Genomic DNA, 14,646 nt, shown 5'->3' on the forward strand with positions numbered 1-14,646 from the left:
GCCCTCAGCGCATTAGTTTTATACTTCTACAGAATATTATTAGTTGTATGTTGCACAGCCTACGGAACAGCCAAACTTCATGTCTGATATATCACAACTGTTCACAGTGTATGACATTGGTTCATGCTGAGCACCTGTGGTTCAGTGGTTAGTGCACCAGCTTTTAATCACTAGGTCAGTGGTTCGAATCACAGAACGAACATTAGCCGTGTTAAGGTAGGGCCACACGTATCGTATAATTTCAACTAATCTGGGAAATTCCATTCGTACAAAATTTCTGACCTGCCACACGGAGTTTCCCCACCACGGATTCGTACGAAACTAACTTTCAACTAGCCAATCAGAACGCCAAAATCTCTCACTCTTATTTTTTTCTGAATATGCGCCAAATAAAACGACCTTCAACATTCAACAAACCTTTTCAACCGACCAATCAAACAACGATTCGTAGGAATTTCTGACGTTTCGTCCAATTCAGGATTCGTTCATCGTGCGCAACCAACGATGGACGAATTCGTCCAAATGTCAATTCGTTCGAATCGTTTCGTCCAAATTTCGCCGATTTCGTGAGAATTTTGTCTCGTGTGGCCCTACCTTTAGAAAGGGCATCCAGCCACAATTGCTCCTATGCTAAATCCCGTACACGGCAACGGTATACTCAGTTTCAGGATGGTTTTGGCTTAAAATAGTGCCATACATGCAGCAGAGCAGAGAGGGAATAAAATTTGGAAATGAAATTAAAAAAGTTTGGTACTAGTTTGATGCAGCTGGTATATAATCAGGGAAAGATGAAGAGGTTCAGAGGTTCATGGACAGTTGGCACAGACAAAAGCCTATATATAAGCGAGGTCTGGATAGCTTTGTGATGACTGAAAATTCCACCCTGCCTGGCAGACCACTTACTTTAAATTTATATGTTTGACATACTCTTTAGTTGATAATTCGTCTAACATTTGTATTACACCAATCAGAGACCTGACAGAAATGTATCAATTCAAGACAAGTCAGCATTGAACCAACCAAAGACAAAACAGCAGCACACAGATCATAGCTAGACGAGAATGAACCAAACAGAGCAGAGACAGCTGCACACAAATCAAATACAAGGCAACAATGAACCAAACAGAGGTAAGACAGAAACGGACCAATCAAAGGCAAGACAGCAATGAACTAGCCAGAGAGCAGATAGTAATGAACCCATTAAATACAAGACAGTAATGAACCGACCAGAGGTAAAACAGCACCGGACCAACAAAAGACAAGACAGCAATGAACCAATCAAAGACAAAAGAGCAATATTAGGAATCTCGCAATTAGTTTGTGGTGTTTCTGTCAGCTGATATGAGCTATGCCTAGTAACTTTTAAACTGCCCCTTAGACACTTCTATATGAGCTGTCAAAGATAATCTACATTGCATGTACCAACTACTATCTTGAAATCAGAATAGTTTTTGGCCAGTGGCCACAGTCAGCAAGTTGAATAAAAAAGCTCTACACTGGAGAAAAGCTCTATACTGGAGAAAAGCTCTATACTGGAGAAAAGCTCTATACTGGAGAAAAGCTCTATACTGGAGAAAAACTCTATACTGGAGAAAAGCTCTATACTGGAGAAAAGCTCTATACTGGAGAAAAGCTCTATACTGGAGAAAAGCTCTATACTGGAGAAAAGCTCTATACTGGAGAAAAGCTCTACACTGGAGAAAAGCTCTATACTGGAGAAAAGCTCTATACTGGAGAAAAGCTCTATACTGGAGAAAAGCTCTATACTGGAGAAAAGCTCTACACTGGAGAAAAGCTCTATACTGGAGAAAAGCTCTATACTGGAGAAAAGCTCTACACTGGAGAAAAGCTCTATACTGGAGAAAAGCTCTATACTGGAGAAAAGCTCTATACTGGAGAAAAGCTCTATACTGGAGAAAAGCTCTACACTGGAGAAAAGCTCTATACTGGAATAATATTGCTCGTCATCACACCCCTGACTAGTGTAGACTTCACGCTTTTCCTTTCCTACTGACTTCCTCTATCAGCCACATTCCTAACCATCGTCGCACATACCGACAGCCAGCGCTGTATTATTCCATCAACTGATCAACCGAGCTGACTAACGATAAGGGTGTTTGTATCTCATTGCTACACAAGCAAAGATAAGCACCTGACAGTATACATGGCATCAGAGGTACTATTCCCCTGTGACAAACTGGACTGTCTAACATGCAACATTTCTTATCAGCAATGAATTACTCTCCCATGTACCTGCAAACGCTTACTATCATTTTATGGCCGTAACATGTCATTAGACAAATGCCAGAGCAATTAAACTCTCTCGGAAAGAGGCGGGCCATTCTAGATTAATCAGCTCTGCAGCAATGCCTGTAAATATAGAACCAGTTTCCCTTCCTAGTCCTGGCAGATATCCAGTGGCAGTAGTGATGAGTGAGAATCTCACTAATTGCTAGGCAACAAGGAAGAGGCGTACTAAATCTCACCTCCATTGTGTGAGTTTTCCCACTGGCAGTCTGACCATAGGCAAATATAGTTCCGTTGTAGCCGGTCAGCACATCTGTGGAGAAGGATAAATACCTTAGTTATGGTGCAGCAGTAAATTGGTTTTAGGTAACTAATATGTCTTATGGTAATATGTATTAGAAGACAAGAGCCTTATTCCTAGTAGGGTCAGCGGATTAACTCTGACAGTTGCCTGTAGGGTTAGAAATATGCTTATGACAGGGAAAAGAACACAAAACAGGATTTAGATGAAGCTAATGAAGCGACTATCATAGGGTAATACATGTATATGGATTCAAAATTAAAAAAAATGATTGATTGACATAAAAGGGATACATATATGGTGAAAAAGGCGGGGAACATAAGAAAAAAACCTGATGTCAGTTAATGAAAAAGTTTTAATATGAGTAAATCTATGAAAAGTGATGAGCAGATCTATCAAAGGTAATGCGTAAATCCATAAAAAGGAGAGAGTAGATCTATGAAATAAGATAAGTAGATCTACGAATGGTGATGAGTAAATCTATGAAAGGTGATGTGTAGGTCTATGAAAGGTGATGAGTAGGTCTATGCAAGGAAATAAGCACATCTTTGTAAGGTGATGAGCAAATCTATGAAACGTGATTTGTAGATCTATAAAAATAGATAATATCTCCAAACCTTAGCAAAACTTTGAGCTCTCAAAACTCAAGCAAAGCTGTTTTCAGACACCAATATAAAGCTCAACATGATCAGGATGCTGCCTTCAGCTTAAAAAAATTAATGGAATGACAATCAGACTCTTTTTCTAATTTATGTTCCAGCCGACAGGTGTTACAGGTGTTTTAAGTGAGTGACACCAACCACACGGTAAACAAGTTGTAGTTGAAGGTGTATAGTGACGTTCATTGACTCATGAGATGGAATGTATTGTAACCATTCTACTCAAGTAGCTAATCACACATAGCAAAGAGGATTAATATATGAAAGAAACTAAATCATATGCAATGTACACAAAACAACAATAGGGTATTATAAGAAAGCCAATAACATCCCAATGAGAAGTATATTATTTACCATTGACAATGGCTGACACACCGTCGATGTACACTTCTTCTTGCGTGGCCTCTGGCCCAAATACCTTATCAAATGTAAAATGACGTTCCTACAAAATGTGTAAGTAGTTTCAGATATACCAGCACGCGTTTCAACTTGAACATAGAAGTAATGCGAAAGGGGCACTTTATATCACTCACCAACAAAGATATCGATGCTCTATCATTGTGTAGCACTGGTAAAAATGGCAGTTCAAATTCTTGCGCGTTCAAAGGCCGTACACGGCAAAGTACTTTTATAGGAACTGTATCGCTCTCCATAGAAACTGGAACAAATGACATTTAAATTACCTAAAAGGTTGTTAAAATATTCTATTTTCGGCAATTTTTAAAGTTTGGTACCAGCATCTATGTGATATGCAAAATTGGTACACATAGTTTTATGTTTTAGTGATCATGATCAAAAATTCAAATTTTAATAACAAATATGCTGATTCTTTTTATTACTAACTCGTTGCTGTAATAGGATTGAAACGTAAACAAGACTTTACGCTTGCCAGACGAGACAACAAACACTAGTCTATGATCCTTCATATAACTCATCTTCAACTGCAAAACCCAGAGTAATACCCAAACACAGAACCAAAAGGATTATAACTTTCCTAACATGGTAATGCAGCAACTAATGTGTCATATTCAGTACTGATAGTTTATTTATAAAAATAACAACAAAAAACTGTCTAATTACTTAACCACTTCATTTTAGAGAAAATATTTCATTTTCTAAAAGGTATAAACTAGGTGAACTCTAATTTATGAAATAAATAACGAACAACACATATTTAACGATGCATCTTTAGACTCAATCTTTTTCCACTACTGTTTAAAAAAACACAAATTTAAATTAGCAGCAAACTTCACAGAACTTCAACATGGATAATTCAGCATCACAGCCATAGCCTGCACAAATCTGTGCAAGCCGCATTTAGAGTATAGTGCAGCAATGTGGGACCCATGTCAACAATATCAAGTGAACAGCATAAAAATAGTGCAAAATACAGCTGTATAATAATAGAAAGATAAGAGAAATATAAGAGAAAGACAAAACATAACCAACACTTGTGAAGAGCTAAATCTAGAAACTCTAGAATCAAAGCGCAACAACATTAAACACAACCTTCTGCAAAAACCTTTAGCAAAGGAAGAAAATCATTTTCCACTTATCAGCTCATCCAATGAACTGATGAACAGTGAAACTGAAAACACCCAAAACACCAGAGCTACAACTAGCGGTGACCCACCCACAGTATATATGCAAAGACTTCAACCTTTTGTAACAGCTTTTCATCAAAAACTGCCCATGAATTAAAATCCAGGCTTCATATAGCAAACTACTTGCCAATATAGCTACAAAATCGTAATCAGTGCTGGTTAAGAACTTAAAACACTTAAACGTACCCCTTGCCACAAGCTCTAGTACGTACTAAAAAAGGAAGAGTAATACGTCGAACAAAGTGCATGATATATCAATCATGCTTAAAACAATTTACCGAATGTAATATTATTTGCCGATTTGCTTCTAATCGAGTAGTTTTTTTTAAACTAAAGGCAATACATTACATGTTAAATTGCTGCCGCTCTGCAACTGCAAAATCGTTGTATCCACATGTTGTCACAACGGAGAATAAACTACTACGACCCTAGAAAAGTAACGCTTGATGATAGCCTATAGTATAATTGTTGCAACTAGACGGTGATTTAATCTATAGAATAATATCAGTTATAGTTAAAACACAGGCTATCAGCACAGCCCACTTTACACGTGCTTTTATTTGTTTCCGGTGCTACTATTATTGTAGTCGCTGTCTGAGCGAACTGCTATTAAAAATGCGTACAGTGTTAGTTAATTAATTTTATTAGTATCGTTCTAAAATAATCTTCAAAATCGACAAATTGTTCAAGACAAACGGCCGATTAAATGAAGAGTTAGACATTTATGCTGAAGTAAATATATACTTTTTGACGCAATATTGTAAAAAAAAGATAGATTTATTATTATAATACGGTCTTCTGTTAGTTACAACTTAGTTATGTTGGTAAAAAATTTAAATAAAGCCAAAGTGAGATTGCCAAAAGAAAGTTAAAACTAATTTGTCACTACTGTTACAGTATACCTATTCATAGATTATATAAAACGACTGCTGACATTTCTTGCTCAATAACTTTCAGTATTTATGCAACCAGTCTAAAAACATTGATTTATGCACGATATGTGAAGCCTGTAGGTGTTTGCCTCAGCCAGATCAATACAAGAAAATTTTTTATCAAGTTTGTTAGAGTAACAAAACAATATCTGTATTTGATACATAGAAAAATACGCACGTAATCGGCAGAAGTTGCATTTAAAACGATCAAACTACACCACAAAAGGTAATAGAATAAACGTGGTGTAAAGAAACCTTGTTGTACATCAAGTCTATTAGTGAGACACATGCATTACAAGTTTGGTGTATCGTTATAATAGGAAACCAGCACCGTGGCTTTGTGTATCATCTTGGAGTTGTGAACTTTGTTTAGAGTAATCATGATTAAGCAACTCCAATGTCTTTGTAAACCATGCTTAGCCAAAGACTTTACATATTAATAGTGATTGATACTTTTGATTTTATCAAAAGTAGCACTAATTATAAAATATCATAACATGATTTTAACTTCTGGTTACACCCGTTTTGTTTAAAAAATATAGAACTTTATTTTGTAGCTCATGTATTTGCAGACACCTGTATATGCAGCCTAATTTTGTTCGTTTTAAAATGACCTATATGAACATATTGTATACATTTAGCCTAAGCAGTACTTGCAAGCTGTTAAACTTTAATGAGAGTCAACTAATGAAACCATGTGTAAATATGTATTTTTTCAAGTAGTATCTATTCGTTTGGGCTGAAACATTTGTATTGTCTGATAAGTTCAATGCTCTAAGCCAGAAAGATGAAGTCCTTATAGCTAGTCGTTAACAGTTTATATTTTATTTCATTCCCATAAATGGTACTTCAGACAGTGCCTTCTAGACAACACGAAGGACAATACCTATTAATGATTTTGCAAACAAAATCTTGCTTACTGTCAGTTATGCTTTGATGAAAAACAACAAGCAATAATATTTTAATAACTTAACAAGTTTAGCTCTTTAATTGCCTAGAGCTAATAGGAAATAGAAACTTGGCGAAAAGTTCATCACTGCTAAAAACTGTTCATCCTTCAAAACGATTCAAGCAAAATATGTGTTTAAATGTATGTTTGAAGCACTTATTTTGGGCTGTAAAAAATTGATAATTGTTTAGTTAGTTAAATTATGGTACAGCGGTCAGTGCTTGGCCTGTTTCCCCGAACTCATTTCCTCCGTTTAAGTCTTCTCAAATTTTCCTTGATAGTTATTGGTCTTCAGCCATTGCCAAGCCAATCCATGCTAGTTGGGGTGTGAGGCAAGAATAATTGAGCAAAAGTACTCCTCTAATTAAAAGTATATGCCTTACCAGACTAGGCTGTTGAGAATATTGTACTAAAGACAATTTCACAAGATAATGTTTCACACAGCTGTAGACACTCATTTGTGTGCTCCATTCCTCTGAAAGCATCAACGTTAGATTCAGCATGGTGGTGTTGCTTTAATTGCTTTTGAAAGGCTATTGTCTCATTGGTTACTTTGATTTGCAATGAACACACTTTTTCGGTTTAAAACCATGGTCATAGCATTACAATAGTTGTGTTTAAAATTGATATACATAACAATCAGTTATTGAAAATAAGCCAAAGCATTTATTTGCGAATGTGCAACCAGAGATCATCTTTGTGAAAAATAAAGTTTTGGTAAAAAGCGTCGGAAAGACAACATAAGTGTGTGTGCATGCGTCCGTACGTGTGTGTTATGCCTGTCTAGCCACCTATATGGCCAGTTCTTTATTTTTGTGGATATGCTACAAATACAGTCAAACATGGATAACTCGAACTTCAAGGGACCGAGCAAAAGTGTTCGAATTATCAGAGCGTTCAAGTTATCAGAGCACTGTCACAAGTCCATATATTTACTTATTTATTAGTAGATACATGTACATATACAAACTATAATATAAATCAAAAGCACAAATGGCTTGTTTCAAATTAAATGCTTCTAATGTAAAGTTTAAAACATTTTCATGAAAAAGTATAGAGATTTTTCTATCACTTGAGATTGGTTTGTTGTTTGAGGTGATGTTATTGCCAGGACGTTTTTCAGATTGACATTGGCAAAACTTGATCGTTGTTGAAATGCTCAAAAGAAAAGACATTTTTTTCTTTTGGGGTTTTACCCACGATCAATTTTGCCGTTTTTTCTTGAAGTTCATGCAGATTACCTTACTTTACCTGGGATTCGTTAAGAGCAACACTCCGAGGCAGTTCAATTAGAAGTTTTACGAGGTTTTACGGTACATTCTATATCACTCACGCTTTTTTAATAGATACTTATTGAATGTACACACGTATTCTGTGTTTAGGTCAAACGATGAATAGTTTTTTGTAGCTCAGACAACGTATACGTTTAATTACAACATTTTTTAAGACGTTTTAAACATTCAACATTCCGACGTTGATTCAACACGGAATCAACGTCGGAAAACTATTCATCACGGGCTAGCCGGGTCACGCACTCAAGGATTTTCGCCACGCACATACAAAACAACATGTGATTTTTGTTTTGTATGTGCGTGGCGAAAATCCTTGCGCGTGACCCGGCTAGTCCGTGCTATTCATCGTATCGCAGTATAAATCAAATTTCACCAAACTTTTAGAAAAGTCGTTGACAAAAATATTTTGCCGATGGTGGTAATAACGACGCTTATGAATTACGAAAAGATGAAGTTTACCTCTATGGCTTTGAATAAAGTGATTTTCTAAAGCGATAACAACCGTTTCGGTAGCCGTTGGGCAAAAAAACAGTTCGAATTAACAGTGTTGAGTTCGAGTTATCTATAGCAATTTATCATTACGTGGGAACGGACCAAAGGAAATGTTCGAATTAACCATGTGTTCGAGCTATCCGTGGACGAGTTATCCATGTTTGACTGTATAATTTATATATACCTATATGGAGCAGCTCATAAGAGCTCAAGTTTGATAGTTCTAAATGTGATTGATTGTTTTAGCAGACCTCTAATACTCTCATAATAATTAATTAATTATATTATGAGACTTATATTATCAAGTTGAATACAGTCATCCTTTTTCTCACAAAGTTAATTCATTCCAAGATGTGATTCATATAGTAACGGTCGTATGGTAAAGCCAAAATTCCTATAAAATATGCTGTAATTTTATTCCAAACACCCAACCCTTCAAGACATTTATCAAATAATCACACAGAATATTAAAATAAATGCTTCATATAAATGAAACTGTAAAAAACTAAATGCGAAAAGTTTAACCAACTAAACAGTGCTCAATTTTCTACAGCCCAAAATAAGTGCTTTGAGCAACCATTTAAAAGACAATTAAAAAAATAGTAACTAAAAAAACTTTTGTTGTTACTTCAGCTTAGAGACATGTAGATGGAAGTGTAGGTTTGACGATGCATAGGTTGGAAAGCAGAAGTTTTAGTAAATGGAACGTTGGAAGTTTTAATAAGAACGCCTCGTAACTGCATCTAATTTGAACTATGGAACATTTAAACTACCAGTCTATAAATTTTCCTTTGTGGATATATTTTACTGCATTTATTTAAAAATTGTATTATCCTTTTAATTTTATTTATGAAGCTGCAATGTTTCAAGAAGCTTCGAATGTCACATGTTGGTGATTTGGATATTGAGTTAAATATTTAAGTTTTCTTCTTAGAAAAGGCAACATTTTAATTCCGTATAAAAGTCAATTAGTTTCAATCTGCTTACCATTATGGGTTGGTATTGTGATGGATCAACTCTCGGGAATATTCTAAAGAACCTGAGGCTACTAATATGTTAAAATAAAAACACATGTATATCATGTTATTTGTTTTCACTATTGTTTTTTTTTGGTGTTTTCACTATCTAAAGAAACTTAGGGGAAGTACCTATTTCTTGTTTTAGTTAGCATATCCTAGTTACTACTTACATTTTGTCATTCCTTGCACTGCACATGTTGCAACATTATAATAAAAAAGAGACCTTCGTTAAATAGAATGGTTTAAATTTACATTCTATTATTATTCCTGTTTAAAGTTTCATTTTAGCTTTCAGAGTAGGTGTGATAAAAAATCTGTTATTGGTAAGGGTTGTCTGATGATCAAACGTTGATTGAATTCTATAGATACCCATAAATTTGGAGTTGACTTCAATCAGCCACTTTTAATAATATATCATCAACATAGTAATTACTCTTTTTAAAAATTCTTAGACGATTCTAATAACAACACTTTCAAAATTTACCAAACAGGTTTGTTATATAGCAAGTAGTTGGTTACTGTCGCCTATAAACAATAAATAGTATTGATGAAGATCACAATGAGGTATCTACCTTCGATGCTCCTCAGATCAATAACTTCAATAATTCTGCGATTGAGGGGTGTTCGCAATTGTATTCTAAATGCCATATGAATATCCCTATATGTAGGGAATTTGAAAACGTCATTGATAGCCATCTCACGATGACATTTCAGATAATGTAATATCGTACTTCAAATAGCTTAGTTTTATTTGTATTAAATGATTATTTTTGTGGAAACTGCCAATACCATGGCTTAAGATCTAATCCTTTATAGAAATAGCTGAGGTGCTTAGTGTGTCAGCAATAGGTGATTGCGTGCAAACCTGATCGGGTTTGGTTGTCATTGTCGTTGTTATCCCATGTATCATTCTTCCATCTATCACTGTCACATTTGCATTAGTGCCAACACAAAGACATTCTGCATGACGCATGGATTGCTGTACTTTCCCTTACATTTTTCCTCTAATAAAGAATGGACGGTAAAAGATATGCCCACCCTGCTGAGCTGCATGGAAAACAGGCTATGGTCATTCTACTACAATTCTTGACCAGTGGTCAGTAGTTGGTCAAAGGGATTATCTTGAGCGGATTTTATGAGATTTAAAACATCCTGTTGGTAAATCTGTTGACCACTGGTCACCTATATAAACTACTGGTCAAGAGTAAAGAGAATAACCAGGCTATTTTTTCTGCAGCTATCAGATCGCTTTAGAATGAAGCCTGTGATTATTGTGCTTTGTGTTTTGATTGCTAGCACCTGCATAGAATCCAGGCGACGCTCAAATGCTGTAAGTACATGATAATGAAAGTTTGTGCGACTTACTTAAGATCTAAATGGCCAACCTATGGGGTCTGGTTATTTATAACTTTCGAAATTTTTGAGTCAAATGGTGGCAGTAAATATAAATTTTTTGATTATACGCGCTGCTAAAAAAACTTAAAATGCTTCAAATTTACACTGAATCAACTTACTAATGTTTATGTTGAAGATGGAACATGTTACCAATGCTATAAACCGAGCAGAAAAAAATTCTTTAGGTCGATTTCACCATTATTGTTCAACTTTTCATTTATTTATTCAAATGCTTTTTTTCTAAAAAATATTTTATATGACAGCTAGCAAACCTAAAAATCAATAGTATTCCCACTCAAATTTAAGTATATCTCTAGTGCTCTAATAGCGTCGGAAATTAACAGTTCCTGTAGTGTTGGCAGGGTGTTTTTTCCCTAATACAACAGCTGAATAGTTCGTGAGGTTGATTCATTCCAAGATCTGCTTTATATGTTTAAGTAATAGTAAGTTAGAGGAGATATTCCTATCAAAATACACCAAGACTTGTGTTACAGCCCAAAAAGCTACAATAACTCCTTAGAATATAAATACTGCAGATAATTATGCGTAGCAACAGAGGTATTAAATGCAACAATATAACAACTAAACTTGAAAAAACCAAAATGAAACAGTAATAATTAATAATAAAGCCTTTAGCGTTACTGGACCTTTGAGACGCGACAGCAAGTTTAGTATTAACAATGCATAGGTCTGGAGGTGGTTATAGAAACATTCTGTGTAATTTTCTCTGATTGAACTGGATGAAGTCATTACTAGCATAGCTTGCAAATTTTCATTATTTCTGAATTTCTTTAAATATTTTTTTCGTCTTTACCAGTTTCTTCATTTTACCTTTGAGACCATGAGTCTTTGAAAAAATTCAAACATTGTGTAATGGAAATTTTTCTGGTGCAGAATAAATTATGTGCGAGAATTGTACATTGTTTCTTCGTCAGTTCTAAAATTACTTTTGTTTTTGATAAAAGCTAAATATTTTTCAACAGATTTTTTGATTTTCATTTTTAAAACCCTTATTAAATTTTAACATAAACTTAGTGAAGTTTGAATTGCTTCAGATTCTTATATTGTTATAAATTATTTTAAATATTCATTTGTTTCTTATCTTTCACTTACTAAGCTGCAACATTTCGAGAGACTTCAAATGTTGTGTGTTGGAAATTACTTTTGAAATGAATAAATATTTTCCCAAATTTTACATCATAAGTTGCCATATTCATCTGTTCAGTTGACGTTAAGTAGAAGTTTGACTATGCTACACATAAAGCAATTCTGTGCTGCATTTCACATTCCTCCTATAGTCACAAATAGTTTGTTCAGTGTCTTTGGTGGGTTCAATTTCACATTTACGGATGGTTTTTTACAAGAGAAGAAAATGTAAGACACCTGTATAATGATATGCGTAAACATTTGAGCAAAGATCCTACATTATTTTTTGTTTACCAGTCAATGAGCACTAAGAGTGAAATGAGGTGGAAAACATCAAATTCTATCAAGGCTCACTCTTACTTTTTGATCTCAATTACTAGAGTTAAAATTTGTTGTAAGATCGATACAAGTTTTGTTGTCTTCTCATGCATTGCTCATTGACTGCTGAGGAAATCACGAAATGATATATCTTGGTATTGAAACGTACAACGTATGTTTTTTATATAATGGTGATTGATTCTGCCATGATCTGGGGTGTCACAGGTGGTAGAAAAAACTTGGTTATATTATTATCGACATGTAAAAATTGAATAAAATTATTTTTAAATGTTTAAACTACAAATTAAGCTTCAAACATGGTTATTGCTTGTTTTAAAAACTTAATTTGAAGTGGTTTTTGTTTAAGCAGGTGATATAACTGTGAGCTTGCGTGTTTGTAGAGAGGGAGGAATTCCAACTCGCCAGCAGCAAGGAGATGCAACAACTCTCAAAGAAATGGATGTAATGTCAGAAGCAGACCAGCTGGCAGAGGGAATACAGTATGTAAAAGTTAACACAGATAGCTCTATTTTTGAAAGTTTTTGAGCTTTAACAGCGACAACTTTTCGATGTATTTCATTCATATATCTTTATACAACTACAGGTTGAACACAATCAGTAATAGCTTTTACAAGGAGGTTTGACAGTGGCAAAGTTTATGAATTGTACAAAAATTTTTTATGAGTAGACAACTCTAAATTAATCAAGAATAGTTCCCTCATGAAAAACATTACAATTGTTCAGCACGTGAGTTGAGAGTTATTCAGCTTAATGACAGACATGAAGTCTTTCTGTTAAGTTATGTAGCAGACTATATACTCGGCTAACTGAAAAAAATTAGGGTTTTTGGCCATGCAATATTACCTCGGCGTTGTCTTTGATCTAAAGCCTATGAAGAGACAACGATAGGATGAAGAGACAACTGACCTATTCGTTAAGATAGGACAGCCTAATGTTTGTCACAAAAAACAATGTTATCATAAACATATTGCCTAGTTCTCTAAGTATGCATTGTTAAGGAATGTTACATTCCTTAACAATATAATAATATAATATATTAAGAATATAAATACAAGGTCTACTAACAGTAGACCTTGTGTGTTGCTGTCTATCAAAATTAATTACTAGCTGAAATTTTGTTTGGCTTTTATCAAATGCATTTGAATATTAAAATCAGCACATACCAAGTCTACAATTTTTAGCTGTAGTAGAGTTGTGGAAATCAATCAATTTTACCCTATACATGTGCATATGAAACATTACGTACAAAGCGATTAAAATATATAGTCATTAGAATTTTAAAATCTTATCGCGTAAAGGGCAGATCAAGGGAGGCAAATCTATAATTTGGTTTGGCATAAATCCAGGCTTCAATGAGTTGCTAAAACTTTCGTGTCGCTCTCTAAAGCATTCAAAATGAGAATGTGGAGAACCAATCATAGGTGTTACAGAGTCAAACTAATTTGTCATCGACACTGACACAGTAAGCAAGTATACTAATCTGCTATATCATTGACTATTAACAAATAGTGTAACTACCTTAATGGTGCCATCTTAGATGTTTTGACAGGCAAGAACAATGTTTTTGTTTGAGCAGAAATCAAGTAAGAAATTTAGTAAAGTTATTTTAAAGCATTTATAATGGTTAATGAGGCTGTTAAATGGAATCAATGTTGGTTAAGCTGTTCTCTTGTACTTAATATGATTTCACCTTTTTTTGAAAGGACTAATGAATAGTCTATATTCGAAACAAAATTTTGAAAAGGCTGGACATATCACTTTTAGGAACTAGCTGCTTAGGTTTTGATGCAGTTTGGGAAAGAACAGCAATTTTTTAGATTTTATAGCCAATGTGGGCTGTGAAATTATAAGACATGTATCCTGTTTTTCTCTGAATGTTAGTAACTGCTTTATTTGTATGCTGGGTACTCCACATATTTCCAAATACATTTTGTATTTGGAATTTGCATTTTGTATTTCCAAATACTTTTTAACTCTTTAGTCGAGAGCTCTGAGGTTGGTTATGGTTATGAACATAGTAGAGATGTTTAACTACAAATAGATGTCAAAATGTTACTATAAAAATAAATGCTGAAATTTTATTTTTAGCTTAACAACAATTCGCATCAAACCGACCGTCAGAGGAATAGCCGAAGGCCATCCAATGGCAATCAGAGATTTTGGAACCATGAGGTACATTGCATAACTTTTTATTGGTTAGATTATTAAGTTAAACAGGTTTAGTTTTTTTATTGTCCACACAATAACCTGACAGTGTGCTTCTTTAAAAGA

General features: G+C 34.5%; 1 protein-coding gene and 1 long non-coding RNA gene across 2 annotated transcripts in view; one reads left to right on the top strand and one right to left on the bottom strand.

Annotated features, from left to right (window-relative positions):
• Window positions 1-3,862, bottom strand: part of LOC137390357 (kinesin heavy chain-like) — a 38,293-nt gene extending 34,431 nt beyond the window's left edge. The window contains exons 1-3 of the mRNA XM_068076690.1: window positions 3,741-3,862; window positions 3,562-3,649; window positions 2,487-2,560 (exon numbers count right to left, since the gene is read on the bottom strand). Coding sequence (XP_067932791.1) covers window positions 2,487-2,560; window positions 3,562-3,649; window positions 3,741-3,860 — 282 coding nt within the window. The 5' untranslated portion in view covers window positions 3,861-3,862. The remainder of the gene's footprint in view (window positions 1-2,486; window positions 2,561-3,561; window positions 3,650-3,740) is intronic.
• A 1,553-nt stretch (window positions 3,863-5,415) lies between these two features.
• LOC137389891 (uncharacterized) lies at window positions 5,416-14,538 on the top strand. Its single transcript, XR_010978084.1, has 3 exons — window positions 5,416-5,543; window positions 12,756-12,854; window positions 14,464-14,538. It is a non-coding gene; the product is annotated as an uncharacterized lncRNA (long non-coding RNA).
• Window positions 14,539-14,646: the final 108 nt, after the last annotated feature.

This window comes from Watersipora subatra, chromosome 3, assembly GCF_963576615.1.
Source record: "Watersipora subatra chromosome 3, tzWatSuba1.1, whole genome shotgun sequence".
In the NCBI taxonomy this organism is placed as follows: domain Eukaryota; kingdom Metazoa; phylum Bryozoa; class Gymnolaemata; order Cheilostomatida; family Watersiporidae; genus Watersipora; species Watersipora subatra.